Below are 18,577 nucleotides of genomic sequence, written 5' to 3' on the forward strand. Positions count from 1 at the left end.
TGGAGACGAAAATTTATAGAATCTATGCAAATTCATGAGAATCAATAACACAATTGTAGATATTTCAAAATCTAGTTCAACGCTTTTCTGCACTTCAATAATAAAACATTAAAGAAATATTCTAATGCGTTCTAAGACACAGTCAATACAGTGAGGCTACTCCGTAACGTTTCAAACCGCACCCACGTAGATCTTTAACACCGGCCGTTAGAGGGTTCACCCTACAGCATTGTTTTCCTTTGGTATTCAAATTCGCTATTATCAATTCTTTTTTATTCTTCGAAAGAATTTAATTTTGAATAAATACTTTTCATAACAAAACTGCTCAAAAGCGTTCTGAACGCTCAATGATTATATAATCACTACTGAAGCTCTGTATGATCCGCTTGCGAGCACAAAAACGAATGCAATATGTAAGCGGTAGTGGAGCCGTGCGCTGTGTTGCCTTTCTGCTTCACTGCTGATTAAACATCAATCGCCCTGAATGTTGCCATTTCTTCACATAACCTTATTATTTTCTGTCAAATCTACTGATACGGGTGGCTGGTGTAATATTTTAACTTTTTATTTTGATAATTAAATTTAAACAATCTTATCAAACCATCAAAGTTTAAAAGTACCTTATCGGAATATTATTAATTCATGCGATGGATTGGAATTTGCGATACGATATTCATAGCGACACCGAATGCGATTTGACCGAGGGTGTTTCAGCGCCAAGAAATCTATTAGAAATGAATAGTGAAAATCTGATTTTCCAACAAAATGACCTATTTCCATCTGCTTTCCCTTTGATGGCTGATATACGAAGACAGGGAAAATTGTGTGATGTTGTTTTAAAGGTAAGTTAGCAGTTTGGGAATTTACAAGGTAAAAAAAAGCTGCTTTTTTACTAAACAATCAAATAAATACCAGTTTTAACTCAATATAAAAATACTTGTAGAACTTCTTATATAACACCCAGTATACCTTGAAAACCTATTTTCAATCTCCTTGTAAACAAGGTGTGACACAGTCTTTATATGTTGGTGTTGTAGATTTATAATTTAGGTAATTAATAGCCTAATATAACACACGGGGCACTTTAATATGAACACACAATGATCTGATAATAATATTTAGAAAATTGGTTCCATGGGTCACCTTTTTTTGTCTCAATTTTTGTATTTTACTCCTTAGTTTTCACCTGTAAGTACCTTTGTTTTAATTCTTCAGTTACAATTAATTTGTAAGTTTGAAGTTGTACATTATCTAAAGAGTATGGATGAGTTAAATCAAAGACCAAGTTTACAAAACACCAAAAATACCCTGAAATATCTTGAAAATGCTTCAAAATACCTTGTAGTATCTTGGGGATGTACTCCAATATGCCTCAATAATATAATCTTAAGGCTTACACTTCTAATTTATTACTAAAGTTACTGTATCTTTGTATGCCTCAATTATCAGCAAGGTTCCAACTATTTACTGTTTTACGGTAACTGGCATAGAATTGACTGTGGAACTTAGATGTTTTTTGATAATCAGGGAAAACTATAATATAATGTATTGTATAATATGCCAGGTCAAAATCTACTTATTAACATGATTTAGCCATGATCTAATTGAATTATGAATTTAAAAATTAAGTTTACATTGATTTAATATGAAATGACTTTACTCATTCAATCAGGTCGAGGGGCAACAGTTTAGTGCTCATAAAATTGTCCTGGCATCAGCAATTCCCTATTTTCATGCAATGTTTATGAACGATATGGTTGAATCGAGGAACAAGGAAATCGAAATCAAATGCATTGATGCTACGTAAGATTACATTACTACTTAATACAAACACATACTTGAAAATACCACTAATGAAGTTGCAATCAAGTTTCAGTTTAGCAAAAATGTTACTTTTTTAGAGCGCTAGAAGCTTTGGTCAATTTCGCTTATACTGGAAAAGTAGTGTTAGACAAAAACAACGTCCAAAGTATTATGATTGGCGCTTCATATCTCCAGCTAAATAAAGTTAGAGATGCTTGTGCCAATTACTTATTGCAAAGGTATGTAAATTGTATTGCTGAAAGAATTTATTGCACGTAAAATAATTGTTTTTCTAGAATTCACCCGCAGAACGCTTTAGGGTTTCGACATTTTGCCGAATCTCTCGGATCATCCACCTTAGCAGACTCTGCTGAAAAATACATAGAGTGGTACTTTCATGAGGTATCTCAAAACGAAGAATATTTAAACCTTCCTGTTAATGAAATTAAAGATTTGTTGATGAAAAATGATCTCAGAGTCGACAAGTATGTCATGTTAACATTTGGAAAAACTTGTAATCTAAATTTGGTTTTGAATCTTCAGTGAAGAGCAAGTTTTTGAAGCCTGCATGCGGTGGTTGAAGTATGACATAGATAAGAGAAAGGAACACCTACCGGAGCTTTTATCTTTAGTACGATTACCGCTTTTGTCGCCTTTATATATTACAGATAGAGTTAAAAATGAGGAACATATTAGATACTCCATTCAATGCAGGTAAGTGAATTTGCTATTGCCATTTTGTATTTACATTTTCGTTTTGTATTTATCGTCTGAACTTGATTGATCCCGGGTAGCAATGTGATGTGATATGCTTTAATTTTCGTTGCTTTTCACCAGAAACGTAGTCAACTGTCATAAAACGGTAACATAATTTATTAACATGAATATAACGTAATATACATCACACCATCAATGGATATTGTAAGCAGCAATTCTACCTACAGTATTTATTAGTTTAGGTTAGCAAAAGTGTTAAAATATTATTAACTACTACATTTATTATTGTAAGCTGAATTAAAAAATAATGTTTGTTTCACGTAGCAATGAAATGACGATATACATATACATGTATATAAAAGTCAGCTTTCTACCAAAAACGTTTTTATTGAAGCCTCTTTACAACTTTGAACTTATTAAAAACTTTTATAAAGTATTGTTTCAATTATTGTTCTAGAGATTTGGTAGATGAAGCTTTAACATTCCACCTTATCCCTGAAAGGAGAGCCCTTATTCAGAGTTTTCGTACTGAGCCACGTGTCTGTGATGTGAAAGGGTATATTTTTGTTGTTGGAGGGCTAAATAGACATGGTTAGTTTTTAATGTTTGCTTAAAGGTGTTTGATTATTATTAATAAATTTGTGGTATTTTCTGTAGTAATTAAACCCTTATCTTGACAAATTGATATTCTTCCTTTAGGTGATTCACTATCCACTGTAGAATATTATGATCCCAAAACAGAAAAATGGAATATAGCACCACCCATGTCAATGATGCGATCTCGATTAGGCGTTGCTGTGATAAAACATAAACTATATGCGTTTGGTGGTTATAATGGAAGGGATCGACTGTCTAGTGTTGAAGTGTATGATGCGATTCTGAAAAAATGGAGCATGGTAACGCCTATGATTTGTAAGAGAAGGTGTGAAGGAAGCATGCTAATGGGGTTCGAAACCACGCTTTATGACGTATTATTTTGCAGTGCGTTAGGTGCCACAGCTTTGGGTGATATAATATATGTTTGTGGCGGGTACGATGGCGTGACGTCATTAAATTCTGTGGAAAGGTATCATCCCAGTACAAATTCTTGGTGTTCTTTGGCACCGATGAATAAATCAAGAAGCGCAGGCGCTGTTATTGCATGTCAAGGTTTGTCTGTTATGTATTGCGTATCGTAAAATGGATATTAACATTCATTCAGTTTCGATAAAGTAGATTTAAACGCTTTTCATTTTTCCTTGCACAAATTATATGCTGGCTATAGTATATTTACGTTTCGACTTTAATAATATATAATATACAAAATGTGGCTTATGCAGAGATACTCATATAAATTGTAAAAAGATATGTAGTTAAGTTAATCTTATTTCAACAACTTAGTATATATCATAGATGCAATGAACAGTTTTTGAACAATTTGAAACAACTTTGGTGAAATTGGAACAAATTTTAAGTTTATTAATCTAATGTCAACTCCAAGTAATATAAGTTTTAAATTGATTTTGTACAATCAGATTTTTTTAATTTGCTTAAAATTGTCTTTCACTAAGTTTTCCCGGCATTATGATGAATTATCTCTCTATAGTGACGTATCTCTTGACATTATCACAGGGAATTTATATAATTTCTTCTTATAAAAATTAAACTTTATTTAATAGAAATAATGCAAACATACATTCTAAAACTTGTTGGTCGTTTCAGGGCATATTTATGCATTAGGTGGTCATGACGGACTATCAATCTTTGATTCCGTTGAACGGTATAATCCAGCCTCAAATACTTGGATTGAAGCCCCGCCAATGCTAACGAAAAGGCAAGGTTCAACTGTTATGTGAAAATTTATCAATTCGCTCCTCGGCACTATCACTACACGTGTACATATACATAAATGTTCTTGTCGCATGCTAGTTGTGCCAGATAATATCCCCTCTAATGAAGCTATAATAGAAATACTATTAGGTGCACGTTACATAGTTTATTATGTTATGAGTATAGTACAGCGCCATTTTTTTTTTTTAAAGGTGTCGGTTAGGAGTTGCTATGCTGGGCGGAAAACTCTATGCTTGTGGAGGATACGATGGTAGTTCATTTTTGCAAACCGTCGAAATGTACTGTCCCAGAGCGAACAAGTATGTATATAGAGTTTCATTAAAAATTATGTAATTCAATTCCTCATATAATTATTTATAAAATTCCGAAACTAGTTCCGGTTGACGCCTATTCTTCAATTTATAAGAAACTTAAAATAATTTAAAAAAACAAAAGGGTATAGCTTCGTACTACTTAACTGTTGGCTGAGGTTAAAAAATCATGTTTCCTAATGCATCAAAAATTTAAGGGAATTTTGTAACGTATATTAAAATATGAAAAAAAGCTAAAAATAAACATATGTCAGGAATTGTTTCATTGAGTAGTGTGTTCATTTTTTGCATCCTGAGCGCTCCGAATATAGTCCGTCTTACCTCCAAAAACTGCCAGTGTTTGAAATCTGCCGAAACCAATTTTTACAAGATAAATCAATGTTATTTGCGATACCTTCTGAATCAAATGAAATTTTCCAATACCGTTTTCAAATTTAATATGCTATTAAATTAATTTTTTGTGTGATAATTTTTGTCTTTTAACTGACCTTACTTTAGAAGATAGCAAGAACCATAACCTGAACCACCAGATTGAATATACATATATATGTATAATATACATGTATATATACAATGTAACCCACTTAAGAGTGGGATACCCTTTTAAAATTTTAATTTGTGGTTCGATTTTGATAATTTTTTTTATATGTTGTAGGACATCAAAAACTCTAGTTTTTGATAAGTTCTTGTTATGTTTGTTTAAAATCTAAGGCCTACTTTGCCCCTTTTTCATGGCGAAAATTTAAGAAAAGACATTGGGGAATTTTTTATTTTAAATTTCACTTTAGTAATAACTTTAGAACAATTCAAAATAGTTGTATCTCAAATTTCGTTAAAAAATGTTTGGTTGTAAAAAAGTTATAGAACAATCAAATTTGACCCACTTAAGAGCAGGACACCCCTATAAAATCTTTAACGAATTTTTCAGTGTGAAATAAAATTATAATGAAAAGAGATTTACTCATTTTAAAAAGCAAGTGCTTTAAAAAAAAATCAAAATAAAAATTTTACAGAGGTGCTCCACTCTTAAATGGGTCACACTGTATATTCAGCATGTGAAAATAAAATGTTTCTCTTATTCAGGTGGACATATGTTGCTCCAATGAATGCACAACGCAGTCGTGTGGCTCTAACTGCAAACATGGGCAAACTGTGGGCTGTTGGTGGTTATGATGGTATTTCAAACCTAAATTCAGTGGAAGTGTACGACCCAAACCGGGATGTGTGGGAATACGCCCCTGTTATGATTGCTCATGAGGGGGGCGTGGGATTGGGGGTAATCTCAGTTCCTTAAAAAGTATAATGTATTAATTGTACTTTAAAAGAACTCAGATTTGGGCATATAGAAATTTGGCAAAAAGATGAAGGAGGAATGTATAAAAACAGCAAATTTGGAGATTTTATGGTTGCTCAAAGGCACTTACCAAATTGTTCAATTTAAACTGCCATATCATCTAACTTCAAGTAGATACTTACATTACCAGAATTTTTCATTCTGAACAGGAGTCCTCTTGGTGAATCTATTAATGAAAACAACTTTTTTTAATAAGACAACTTCCATATTATCTATATAGTGTATCTCTGATTTTATGTGATAAGAAGTGTCTTAAAACTTTATAGAGGTAGAAGAATGGTTAAATATAAAAATACAAAGATTGGAGGCAGAAATGTAAACTGAACATTATTTTAAATATATGGGGTGACTTAAAAAAACTGCAAGATTCACCTTTTTTTATTTTAAACAGAACTCCCTTGTATATTGTTTTATTGCTTCTTATAAATTTTTTAGGATTATTTCAATTAAAGAACCCTATTCGGTTTTTGATATATCGATGTTTGAATTATGGCAATTTTTCTACTTTCTACAGTCATTCCTTCCGAACAGTTAATTTATGGTTAAATGTCTTTTACATTCCAGTCTTAGCATTTGAACTCAAAAGGTTGTCAAATATTTAATTGATATCAAATTTTGTTAAGATGGGAATGTAAATCATTTTGCCATAATACAAACAGTTCTAAAATTACGTCCCTCCAACTCTACGAGGTTTTGAGATAATTGCTGTCACATAAAATATAGCACTTTAATACTTACGTTCAACGGTTTTTGAGATAACGCTTATGTTTTCACATTTCTCATAATTTAGAGATTATAATTTTCAAACTATGTATATAAGATTAAGAATAACATTTTGCTTTTCCATGGCATAGCTTCAAAAGGTCACTCAATAGTAAAATTTTGACATTTTCGAGAATTAAGAGATTTTTGAAAAGTTATAGAAATTTACTATCAAATCTTTTGAATACACAAGTGCAAACCATTTTTCTATCTCAAACATTTTGAAAGTTATACTCCCTATCTTGTACGCTTTTCTCTACTTCTTGTAAACATCCCCAATACTGAAATCATTTAGATTAGATTCTTAGGACTCAAATGGATTGTTAAATAAACTGCCTGTGAAAGGAAACAGTAACTTTTTAAACAATTCAAACTGCGACTTATGAAGGAAAAAATCAAGGATTGTGAGTAACATGAAGATAAAATAACATCAAGTTTTTCTTAGCTTTAAATAAGACTTAATAAATAAATTTCACTTCTGGGAAGTAGTACAAAGTAGTAGGTTGTGAGGTACCTCAGCTTTTATTCACAAAACCATTCTAATAAAATTGTGAGTTCGAATTATTTATAATAATTGTATTATCCAATTAAAATTATTGATAAATATTGCTTTCGAGCCCACGATTACATTACCTACAGTATGGTTTTACATACAAAAGTCTGACTCCTTAGATAGTACTTGTAAAGTAGAAAAGATAAAAGCTTGAAATTGTTTAACATTTACGCAAAAATAGCTACAAAATATGAACACATTTTTAAAAATACAAGAAATAGAAATTGTACAAACACATCTACCATGTAATTATTCCAATAACTGCAATTGGTTATTATAAATAGTTAGAAAATGTAACTGAAATATGACAACATAAAGGTGATAATTAAAAAAATTAAGCAAAAAATCAGATTTGGTTTTGTAATATGAGTCAGTCAACATGTGGAACACTTGCATAAAGAAAACTTACCCATTTTTGGACCGAGTAACTGTAAAATCACTTTCAGCAGGTACTTACACTGCCCACTTCATCAATACCTTTCTCTAACTAAATGTGGATAATAAAACCACAAAATTTTTTATTGAACTACTATTTCTGTGAAATGGCTATAAATTCAAAACTTAAACCTTATTATCTTCCAACTTTTGCTAAAATTTTAATAAGCCCTAGCTCTAGATCGGTAATAAGCAACTCTAGCTAGTCATATGCACTAATTATTGTTATTTCACTATATTTGAACTAAAATTAATTTTGAAGACTGCAAGTTTGCCATTTGGTTACTTTTTAGCATGTAAGTTTTAGCGCTATAAAAAGTAGACTAGTAGGCATATCGTCATGTAGAATTAATAAATTAGGTGAAATGAAATGCTCGAGATAAAATGAATCAATTATATTAAAATTCCATTAATAACAATATGTATTTTGAAAAGTACTTGGATACAATTTTCGTCCGATGTTAAATTTTAGAACATAATTATATTTTTAATTTATTTTCTTAATAAAAAATTTAAATATCTGGTTCAGAAAGTTTAGAGTGACAATAAGTTATTAGTATCACACACTTCTTGCGATTGACATCGAGTTCGTTCGATTTCAAAATTCTTATTTAAAAACATACCCTATTATTGTTAATATGGAAATTGCAAATATTATTTCGATTGTATGAAACACTTATTTTAATACAAAAATGTTTGAGAAAATTATTATTTTATTTCAAGCAACGACTTAGGCTAGTTCACGTCACTGCAGTTATGAACGACAATCTAAACTGGCCAGGCTCGGCAGAAGGAATAGTTATGTAACTATTAAGATTTTTCATGAATAACGCTCTATTTTTCAGATTTAAAACTATTTACCGCAACTAACTTACTTACTACACAAACTAATTCAAATACTTCAAATGAATATAAAAATCCAAAATTCACAGAAAAGAGCCTTTATATGTATTATTTTTGTATATTATGTTCGCTTTTTTAAATTATGCATTAAATGATATGTGGTATTCCCATTTAAAGAATAAAGATTTAAGTAAACTTTCATGGATTAATTAATAAAATCACCAAATATAAACGAAGTACTGAGACAGTCCATTTACTAATAGATTTTGTTACCATTGACTGTTTTAGCTTGGCGAGAAGAAATTTGCTGGCGCTTATAAGACAAGTTCACAAATGACCTCAAAATTTTAAAAAATCGATAACTCGTCGGAAATTTCCTGTGATTTGTTTAATGTTAAACATATTTATGAGTAAATTCGTAAGTACAAAAATTTCACAATAATTCGAGATTTCCTTAATCCATCGAAAGTAAAAGACTCAAAACTATCAATAATGACAGGCCAACGAGGATATCTTAGATAGATAAATTAAATGGAATGATACCTTGCTCGTTACTGAGCCATCAGTTTTAAAAAATGAATAATTATTAATAAAGAGAATAAACAATGTACTCAATTGCAATACTGCTCTTCCACAAATAAAAATTTCAGTATTTCCAGGCAATTGATATCACTTAGAGGCACAGAAGAACAAAAAAATTAACAAGGACCCGAGAAATATATTTCTTATTTAGAAAACAAATTCATCGAAAAAGAAGTCGAAGCTTTTTCAAGAACTATACTCATTTAGAATTTAATACGTTATGTTCATAAGTAATATGTATAATAAAGTTAAAACTATTTTCAATATATTATATCAATCAACGTTTTATATGTTATCTAATAAATTTAATTCTCTTATGAACGATATCTACATATAAGCATCCTATTACGATCCTGCAGAGACAAAGATTTCTTCACCAAATTATCCAGAATTCGTAATTCTTATTAATAACATGTTTGTACATAATATATTTTAAACTTTTAAAAAATCTTGGAAACCACTAAAGTTACTTCTAAAAAAGAAAAATTTTACAAATAATCTTGACTCAAACCAGAGGCCCACACAGTTGACAGTTGAAACGTAAGAAAATCGAATTTTACTTCTTAAATTACAATTAAAAATCTTAGACCTATGTTGACCGTAAATACCACCGTTGAGGTCGTGGAGCTTTGAAAAAGCACTTTTTTCGAACCTTCATTTTCGACAATCACAACAAGATCGCAAAAAATTGATATCAAAATGAGCTGTATCTCGGAAACTAAAAAAGATATTGCCAAACAATGTTCGTTTTAAGCTAACTCGATCATTCGTTTATTCTACATTTCTAATATTTTGTTTGCCGTGTTATCACTCGGCTAAATCATCTAAGAATCGATATCGGTACGAAAACGTACAAAAAATTTTACAATCTAATTTTTCCAAAAGTACGAGTCACAGACCAAACGATCACAACGATACAATGGTCTCCAAATATTCAAATAACTTTATAGTCTTTTTTGCGAACGTAGAGCTCATCGGTTTAACCATGGAAACGATATGCGAAACAAAATAATATACAACGTGTTTATGCTTGAAGAAGAACGTATAAACAGTGACAAAAACCATTTAGAGTGGTCACCAATACAGAAAATAAAATTAAACGAGGTTAAGTTAGGTAGAATGATCAAACATTTTTCCGAAATGAATATTCTTTTAGAATCCTGTTAAAAAAACTGTTATTTCTCAAGCATTGTGAAGAGAAATTTCAGTTATTATACTCACTTCCAGATATACTACTCGACGATTGTGTAGCTTTGGAGATCCGAGTGAAAAGAAGATGCTATTTGCGAAAGTGATAAATAAAATCGAATTTAAAAAATGTGATTTTTACCAGTTTTCAACCAAACACAAATCCGTATGAATACTCATTACGTTTCTGTTTAATTAATCTTTAAGTCCGCATGAATTTTTCAAAATTTTTTATACATTTTCACTCGGAGTTAGATATTTTTCGTGAGAGACCCGGGAGAAAACGCAGATGCGCCATTAACACTGACAACGGAAGTGGTATACTTTACTTTCCAAAACCTACTTAATCTAAAGCGTCACTTCCGGATGACGTATTATTGTAAAACTACGTGTGGTTTTGTTTGTACTGAAAAATCGATTTTCAAACGAGCGCTTCTTCAATTCAATTCAAACATTTATCAACTTCAGAGTGAGAAAGACTTTTAACGTCCGCACTGTATGTACAAATTTTTAAATGTAGAAAACATTTTAAAAGTTCATTGACATCAAGTTACTTTATACTTTTTCATAACAATCAAAGTAACATCAATAAATACAAAATCTGTACCTTGGTGGTTTTGTGTTGGGGGATATCCTTGCTGTTGGGTATAATGTGGTGGCACATGCGATAGTAAACCATCAAGAGAAGCATGACTAGGATATCCACCATATCAACTGCGTAACCGCGTTGGTCTATCGGTTTCCGTCAGATCACCGAAGTCAAGCGACGTTGGGTGTGGTTAGTACTTGGATGGGTGACCGCCTGGGAACACCACGTGCAGTTGTGTTACACCCCCCCTGAAGTAATGCCGAGAGGCGGTTCCGGTGGGGGTCCAGGGTGAAAAGGGGAGGAAAAGGGGAGGAAAAGGTGGGTATCCCACCATATTGTTAATTATGATATTGTGGACCTTCTGGAATTGTGACTACTGAACTGTTGAAACCATTGTTATCTATAATGAACAAAACATAATAAATATATTTGTCCATTGTAGATGAATAGTTCCTCTTTCAATCAGTGTGTGACTTCATTTTCATCGTCTGATTCACTGCTATCAAACGCTGTTATATGAGTGTCCTCTAGAAAAAAATAATATCCTTTCCCATTTTCCTTCGTCTTTGAAAGTCATATTGACACCCTGATATACTGTTACAATCACGTTTGCTAGTTCATCAGCTCCCCTCTTTGGTACTTTACGACGCTGAAGCTCGAAATTTTTTTCTTTAGTAACTTGGTCTTCTGTCGTTCACGTTGAAAGTGACGAAAATCCATTATCAGTTTTTTCATATCCATTTTATCTAAAATAAAAACTACCTACTTATTGGTTTTTATCATTGGTTTAATACGTACTAACCTATTCCAAGTCTCGCCTGCCGTCTGTCACTCTGTCGTGCTTTTTTTTATTGTCTATTCGATGGCACCAAAATCCAATATGGCGGCCATAAGAAATAACGAAGTTGGATATAATTTCTCGAAATCTAAAAGACCTGGAAAAATTCTGAAAACGCCATTCAATTGGCAGTTATCGATAATAAAGAACTGCCAAATTTGATACAATTTACTCAAACAGTGTACTCATAATTTATGATTTTCAAAAATCGCAGTTTTCAGTTTTTTGCTCATGTTTTGACAACTCCTGTGCATATTTTTAAATTTAGAACATTTTCTGAAGGGGCACAAAAATGCGCATTTTTTTCTAATTTGAGTCACCTTGTATCTCTTACCGCTTCCATAATCCCCATGGAACTTATTTTATTTGGAACACTCTGTATATTTGAAATAGCTGCAATGAAAAATGACGGATGGCGCATGTGCTTAAGATCCGGTTTTTACCAATAACATTAGGGTTAACAATGAGTTGGAATCGCAAACACTAAATTCTTGCAAAATTTTACTTATTAAACTTACTAATACCAGCCCTACTTTTGATTTGGTGAAAAGAACGACAAATAGAAATTCTGGGATAAAAATGAAATATTATTAATCTTCTGTTCCTAATATCTACGAACAGACTAAAAGACTAAACGTATCTTTTAATTATTACTTTTTCTTTCATCTAGAATCTTTATGAGGCTCCCTCGTTTTTTCCCTTGATTATCTATTTTAATAATGCAGAGTAATTTTCGTTTCATTCACGTGAACTTAATCACCGTAAATGTTTGTATTGTTTCATATTTCATCGCCTTGACACTTTTATCGGATAGTTCGACTGGACCATATCTAACCATTAGTTCTTCTGTTACAACCCTGTAGCATTCACTCTAAGTTGCACGGACAATTATTTTATTTATTATATAAAACGGACGTTCAGAGTTAATAATAATTCCGAAAATTGTGTTAGTCATATGTGATATGTAGATAAATAGTGGTGATCAAAAACCTGTTGAAAATTTGCCTGCAGAGGTATACATTGAAATCTTAATTGCCCTTAGTTTATTTTTCGTTATTTTACATTTGTGTTTCTAAAATGTTTTAATTAAAATATCGAAGATCCACAGCCCTAGTGCTCTAACTTCTCATTTTTCAATCAAAGCTTCGGATTGATAACTCAAAATGTTGAACAGCTCTATCGGAGACAGGCCCGTTCTAAGCAATTTTTTATCTTCCGATAAACACTCCCTATCCACATGACAGGAATCTGTAAAATCACACTCTTTCCACAATGAAATTATCATAGATTTTATACCTTGACTGCAACACATTCCATCCGTAGCACATCTCCCAGTACTCTTCCTGCAATTTGCCGTTCCTGCTATACAGGGCTCCAATTCTTGGAACATTCCGTCACGTTGGCATCGAATGGTCTCTGGAGTTCCCAGGAGACATCCGAAAGGCCCACAGCAAATTTTCGGTCCAAAACACTGACCTGCTCCACCAGGTCCACAAGATATACATTGATGTATCTATCAGATGATAAAATTAGCTAAATAAATATCGAGTCTTTGAATCACATACTTGTTTTATGTTGGAGTTCTCCATAGCTCCAAATTTACCGGATCTCTTGCCTCCTCTGGGACAGTTGGTTATCAAACATCCAGACACATAAACGCTATTAATCAATACTAAATAAGTTAAGACTGTTATGATGATTCTGAGTACTTTTAGGGAGCTGGACATTGTTGCTTGTTCGCTAGAACTTCAGGAAGTGATGTGTATTGCATCGTTCCATGATCTTATATACTTTGCAATTGTCGCCTACTATATTTTCAAATTTTACACGATTTCATACATATTTAAATCTTTACATGGCTTTTAGATTTAGATACAATAGGAAATGCTCTTGATATGCTAATGATCGCACCCAGACAACCTCTGCGGAATCTCAATATCCTGGGTTTTTAAGGATAATAATGTCGGACTCTGAAGAGGATTCTAAAGAAAGACATTTAAAATTGGTAGTTTTGGGCGAGCAAAACGTTGGAAAGGTATCCGTAATTGCTCCAGCTTCGGTCTGTTAATTTGAGTGCAACTTTTAAGTTTTGACTTTCAGACAAATCTGGTAAAAAAATATTGCCACGATGAATTTTCAAGGATCTATGTGCCCACAATCGGAGCCGATTTCTACGTTAAAAGGATTTCACTCGCCAGAAATAAAAACATAATTGTTCGGATTACCGACGTTAGCGGGTCAGAATGTACCGGTCACATGTTAGGAACTTATTTGTTCAAAGCAAACGTAGATATCCACAAATAATATTAAGGAAATTCTGAAAAATAATATTCCTTTTTGTGAAATATTTTTTAGATAGTTATTCTGCTTTATGATTTGACTAATAAGGAAAGCTTTGATTCACTAACTGCTTGGCTGACAAAGATAGATCAAATCCTGCGGTACAGTGACGATGAAAATAGACATGTTTCTATTGTAATAGTTGGAAATAAGTGTAAGATGTCGTATTTTTTCAACTAATTCAAAAAAATAAGTATGTTTTTAGGTGATTTGGAACATAAAAAAATGATAAGGCCTGATGAGGCGAAACATTTTGCTCACGAAAATAAGTTGTATAGCTACGTGATGTCGGCCAAAACTGGAGAAAATGTACTGTTCCTGTTATGACGTCTATATGGAAGTTAAATTTGTTTATATTATGGTTTTCTAGGTCAATTTTTCTTTCGCAGACATGGTAGCCAGATATTTAAATCTACGTCTGAATAGTTTAGATATGGACAAGCAGAATCCCATACTAGAGGCAGAAATTATTCCTTATACTCCGCCTACAGTTCAGTATAGGCGAAAATTTTCGTCAAAAAAAGCTAAAGACCAAAATATGAAGAAAACTGCTTTGAAATCGAGAGGTTCAAGCTTAAGCCAAACTTGTGCTATACAATAAGATAGCATTTAATTTCTTTTAGTCTAATTTTCTAATATCTGTTAATATCTACATATACATATGTATGTAGACATTGTCCATTTTCAATTCTTCCCAATAAACATTAATTAAACTAACAGGTGAAACTAAATTCTTAAAATCACGATTGCAGGTCGACGGTCATTTTATCAATTGTAATTGTCTGATTAATTAAGTTTCGCTAAAATTTGGCCAAAATAATTTAAGATGAAATGTGACGTAAACTTATTTTTTTCTCAATCGTCACATATTAGGAATATTTTTTAAGCTTCTTCCCTAAATTTATGACAATTTTTCTTAAATGTTATCAAAACATTCAGCTGGACGATTCGTGGAATATTGAATATACATACATGTGAGCTTTCATAAAGAAAGCCATATGGGGTTACTTATCAACTTATTTAATATAAATGCAAAAAACATGTTGTCCCATAATATTGTAACTTATCGTTGGACATGTGCGGAATGTCATAAGCACCTACTGGCGCCCCATTGTAAATTAGAAATGGACAAAACTTGTACTAGTCAAAATAGATCATTCGTGGTAAAGATAAAGGCCTGTTTATCATCTCGCCTAAAAACATATGGAGGTGCGAATAAGATGATTAAGGGATGTAAGCGTGGGAAGAATGTGGAAGGTATGGTGACAGGCTTTTGGAAGAAAAGCAGATGCACCTGGGGTGACTCTCACGCATCAAAAAGGGATTCATTCGATTCCCGATTCTAGAGAAATAAAGAAGTACCGCCTAAACTTGTGTTTTTGTTTCTCTACGAGTTAGGGAACTTCTGACATACATATGTACAATATGGTTTTTAAAGCAGCATGTAAAATTGAATATGAACAATTTGATTCTATGAAATATGTAGTTATTATAATATAAAATATGTAAAATGAATTATATTTGATTATCCAATAGAAAGAGTCTGTTTTAGTGAATTCAGTCTTAGAAACTTGCTGATATGCCTGCAACCAACAACGCACTCTTGTAGTTCGCCTAAGTGTCAATTCACTGCGCAATAGCTGGACCAGTCTTCTGGTTTATTTACACGCGTGGTCGTTTGTTTTCGCTGTGGTGTTTTTTGTGAATTCTGCTCGTTATGGCCTTATCAAAGAATTTACTTCGAAGATTAAATCGCACGTTTCGGTAGGTACCTGGAGACCAAGCAGTGCATCGAGGTAATAATATTCTTTATTTGTAGAACACATAAAAAAAAAATGGCTTATAAGGATATGCTGTTATGGGAAAATGTTTCCATAGCAGTTAGCAGAAACGATGAAAATGAGATCGGCCCAACACAACAAGAAGCCAACGTTTACGTCTCCAAAACAGCACGAGTAATCCATGTAGAGTACGTGCACGTCCTGGGGACTTTTGAAAAAACACGTTATATAATGTTTTCTAATATCGAGATGACCACAAGTCCAACGAGAAACTCATTCTTGTTGCGACTGGAAGGAGGAGATGAAGTTAAGTTCATATTCGGCACCGAGGCAGCAAAAAACGATTTCGTTGAATCCATCACGATTGAAAGGTAAAATCCTCATCAACAGTTATTTATTTTTTACAAGTGTCCAGAAAGAAAAATATGAATTGTGCAAGCAAATGAATTTATGAAATGTTTTATGAGTAAGAGGTTATTGTTCACTTGCGCACTCGGTTTTTTTAAAATAAAATAATTTTTTATTGTTTTTTTTTACAGCAGTGACTCGGGTAACTCGGAGGATTCGTAAATTGAATTTGTAAAGCATAAAATTATATTTTGTAAATTATAAAATTATTTTGAAAATTGAAATTTGAATTTTTTTAAAACCACCTTAAAAAAACCGGGGAGAATCCTTAAAAAAGTATTGTGTGCTGAAGGGGCCCTCCTAATCTTGGGGAAGTGAGTGGATGAAGTTTTTTTTTATCGGGGAAAAATCTTTGAATGTCATGCTGCCTGTTGTCCCGCCAGCTGGATAGTGTTGCGTTCGCCTACTGCCCCTACTCACTAAAGAACCTCGAGATTTTCACACTGGCTATCCTAGAGTTCAGCTACGTTCCCCCAGGATTGTGGAAAAAAAGACCCGTTTGATAAATCTTGGAAGTTATTCGTGGCCGAGTTCTGTACAACTCCCTCTAGAATCTATCAACTTTAGCACTTTCCTCCTCCTGCTAGTTTCCTCGACTCCACAGTGTTAATGAATAAATTCCGTTCACCATTTTGTCTAAAAGGCACAATTTATCCCATAAACGAAGCTTTCCCTTCACTTTTAAGGAGAACCCAATGATTCCCGCAGCCCTTGACTTTTCTGTGCAGATGCGGCTATCGTACCCCAGCTGAGGGATCCGTACTTCGGCTCCTCGCGCGGTTTCTGAGTGGATGAAGTGGAGAAGGAATTGGAATTCCACGGCAAGATACTTAGTAAATAGTTTTCAAATATGTAATTGTAAGAATTAAATACGAAAAGAAACCGCGTTTTTTGATGAATATTACAGTTATAATTTTCGATTTAATAATTCACTTTACATATATTTTTTTTATGCGGCTAAATAATAAGCAACCATCACTCAAATATGTACATATGTACAATATGGTTTTTAAAGCAGCATGTAAAATTGAATATGAACAATTTGATTCTATGAAATATGTAGTTATTATAATATAAAATATGTAAAATGAATTATATTTGATTATCCAATAGAAAGAGTCTGTTTTAGTGAATTCAGTCTTAGAAACTTGCTGATATGCCTGCAACCAACAACGCACTCTTGTAGCTCGCCTAAGTGTCAATTCACTGCGCAATAGCTGGACCAGTCTTCTGGTTTATTTACACGCGTGGTCGTTTGTTTTCGCTGTGGTGTTTTTTGTGAATTCTGCTCGTTATGGCCTTATCAAAGAATTTACTTCGAAGATTAAATCGCACGTTTCGGTAGGTACCTGGAGACCAAGCAGTGCATCGAGGTAATAATATTCTTTATTTGTAGAACACATAAAAAAAAAATGGCTTATAAGGATATGCTGTTATGGGAAAATGTTTCCATAGCAGTTAGCAGAAACGATGAAAATGAGATCGGCCCAACACAACAAGAAGCCAACGTTTACGTCTCCAAAACAGCACGAGTAATCCATGTAGAGTACGTGCACGTCCTGGGGACTTTTGAAAAAAGACATCATATAATGTTTTCTGATATCGAGATGACCACAAGTCCAACGAGAAACTCATTCTTGTTGCGACTGGAAGGAGGAGATGAAGTTAAGTTCATATTCGGCACCGAGGCAGCAAAAAACGATTTCGTTGAATCCATCACGATTGAAAGGTAAAATCCTCATCAACAGTTATTTATTTTTTACAAGTGTCCAGAAAGAAAAATATGAATTGTGCAAGCAAATGAATTTATGAAATGTTTTATGAGTAAGAGGTTATTGTTCACTTGCGCACTCGGTTTTTTAAAAATAAAATAATTTTTTATTTTTTTTTTTTTACAGCAGTGACTCGGGAAACTCGGAGGATTCGTAAATTGAATTTGTAAAGCATAAAAATTATATTTTGTAAAGTATAAAATTATTTTGAAAATTGAAATTTGAATTTTTTTAAAACCACCTTAAAAAAACCGGGGGGAATCCTTAAAAAAGTGTTGTGTGCTGAAGGGGCCCTCCTAATCGTGGGGAAGTGAGTGAATGAAGTTTTTTTTTTATCGGGGAAAAATCTTTGAATGTCATGCTGCCTGTTGTCCCGCCAGCTGGATGGTGTTGCATTCGCCTACTGCCCCTACCCACTAAAGAACCTCGAGATTTTCGCACTGGCTATTCTAGAGTTCAGCTACGTTCCCC

The 18,577-nt window shown here is 32.8% G+C and overlaps 4 protein-coding genes, 1 long non-coding RNA gene and 1 pseudogene across 5 annotated transcripts; 5 read left to right on the forward strand and 1 right to left on the reverse strand.

The window, feature by feature from the left end:
- The first annotated feature begins 503 nt into the window (after positions 1-503).
- KLHL18 (Kelch like family member 18) lies at positions 504-8,412 on the forward strand. The gene is made up of 11 exons (XM_066405280.1): positions 504-842; positions 1,673-1,803; positions 1,902-2,042; positions 2,100-2,288; positions 2,347-2,517; positions 2,978-3,111; positions 3,220-3,442; positions 3,503-3,669; positions 4,222-4,333; positions 4,542-4,649; positions 5,745-8,412. Exons 1-11 carry the CDS (start codon positions 648-650, stop codon positions 5,953-5,955), a joined length of 1,782 nt encoding a protein of 593 aa, XP_066261377.1. The 5' UTR covers positions 504-647; the 3' UTR covers positions 5,956-8,412.
- A 2,675-nt stretch (positions 8,413-11,087) lies between these two features.
- LOC136419572 (5S ribosomal RNA) lies at positions 11,088-11,205 on the forward strand (annotated as a pseudogene).
- A 1,616-nt stretch (positions 11,206-12,821) lies between these two features.
- Positions 12,822-14,523, reverse strand: LOC136419337 (oxytocin-neurophysin 1-like). Its single transcript, XM_066405579.1, has 3 exons — positions 13,371-14,523; positions 13,102-13,318; positions 12,822-13,053 (listed from the first exon to the last, which is right to left on the reverse strand). Exons 1-3 carry the CDS (start codon positions 13,530-13,532, stop codon positions 12,932-12,934), a joined length of 501 nt encoding a protein of 166 aa, XP_066261676.1. The 5' UTR covers positions 13,533-14,523; the 3' UTR covers positions 12,822-12,931.
- LOC136417636 (ras-related protein Rab-28-like) lies at positions 13,722-14,746 on the forward strand. Its single transcript, XM_066403418.1, has 5 exons — positions 13,722-13,840; positions 13,906-14,091; positions 14,161-14,299; positions 14,351-14,454; positions 14,516-14,746. The coding sequence occupies exons 1-5, from the start codon at positions 13,766-13,768 to the stop codon at positions 14,744-14,746; spliced, it is 735 nt and encodes a 244-aa protein (XP_066259515.1). The 5' UTR covers positions 13,722-13,765.
- A 1,036-nt stretch (positions 14,747-15,782) lies between these two features.
- On the forward strand, positions 15,783-16,558 carry LOC136419362 (uncharacterized). The gene is made up of 3 exons (XR_010753100.1): positions 15,783-15,909; positions 15,965-16,297; positions 16,466-16,558. It is a non-coding gene; the product is annotated as an uncharacterized lncRNA (long non-coding RNA).
- Positions 16,559-17,548: 990 nt separating this feature from the next.
- On the forward strand, positions 17,549-18,324 carry LOC136419434 (uncharacterized). Its single transcript, XM_066405727.1, has 3 exons — positions 17,549-17,675; positions 17,731-18,063; positions 18,233-18,324. Exons 1-3 carry the CDS (start codon positions 17,629-17,631, stop codon positions 18,261-18,263), a joined length of 411 nt encoding a protein of 136 aa, XP_066261824.1. The 5' UTR covers positions 17,549-17,628; the 3' UTR covers positions 18,264-18,324.
- Positions 18,325-18,577: the final 253 nt, after the last annotated feature.

This window comes from Euwallacea similis, chromosome 2 (genome assembly GCF_039881205.1).
Source record: "Euwallacea similis isolate ESF13 chromosome 2, ESF131.1, whole genome shotgun sequence".
Lineage (NCBI taxonomy): Eukaryota > Metazoa > Arthropoda > Insecta > Coleoptera > Curculionidae > Euwallacea > Euwallacea similis.

What these genes read in the sequence shown, in the direction of transcription:
- KLHL18 (XM_066405280.1), top strand. Translation starts at nt 648, where the DNA reads ATGGATTGGAATTTGCGATACGATATTCATAGCGACACCGAATGCGAT. An exon ending in TGTGTGATGTTGTTTTAAAG is followed by an intron (nt 843 to 1,672) that starts GTAAGTTAGCAG and finishes TCATTCAATCAG; the next exon opens with GTCGAGGGGCAACAGTTTAG. An exon ending in ATCAAATGCATTGATGCTAC is followed by an intron (nt 1,804 to 1,901) that starts GTAAGATTACAT and finishes TTACTTTTTTAG; the next exon opens with AGCGCTAGAAGCTTTGGTCA.
- LOC136419337 (XM_066405579.1), bottom strand. Translation starts at nt 13,532, where the DNA reads ATGTCCAGCTCCCTAAAAGTACTCAGAATCATCATAACAGTCTTAACT. An exon ending in AGAACTCCAACATAAAACAA is followed by an intron (nt 13,319 to 13,370) that starts GTATGTGATTCA and finishes ATCATCTGATAG; the next exon opens with ATACATCAATGTATATCTTG. An exon ending in TGGAATGTGTTGCAGTCAAG is followed by an intron (nt 13,054 to 13,101) that starts GTATAAAATCTA and finishes GTGATTTTACAG; the next exon opens with ATTCCTGTCATGTGGATAGG.
- LOC136417636 (XM_066403418.1), top strand. Translation starts at nt 13,766, where the DNA reads ATGTCGGACTCTGAAGAGGATTCTAAAGAAAGACATTTAAAATTGGTA. An exon ending in CTTATTTGTTCAAAGCAAAC is followed by an intron (nt 14,092 to 14,160) that starts GTAGATATCCAC and finishes AATATTTTTTAG; the next exon opens with ATAGTTATTCTGCTTTATGA. An exon ending in TGTAATAGTTGGAAATAAGT is followed by an intron (nt 14,300 to 14,350) that starts GTAAGATGTCGT and finishes GTATGTTTTTAG; the next exon opens with GTGATTTGGAACATAAAAAA.
- LOC136419434 (XM_066405727.1), top strand. Translation starts at nt 17,629, where the DNA reads ATGGCCTTATCAAAGAATTTACTTCGAAGATTAAATCGCACGTTTCG. An exon ending in AGATTAAATCGCACGTTTCG is followed by an intron (nt 17,676 to 17,730) that starts GTAGGTACCTGG and finishes CTTTATTTGTAG; the next exon opens with AACACATAAAAAAAAAATGG. An exon ending in GAATCCATCACGATTGAAAG is followed by an intron (nt 18,064 to 18,232) that starts GTAAAATCCTCA and finishes TTTTTTTTACAG; the next exon opens with CAGTGACTCGGGAAACTCGG.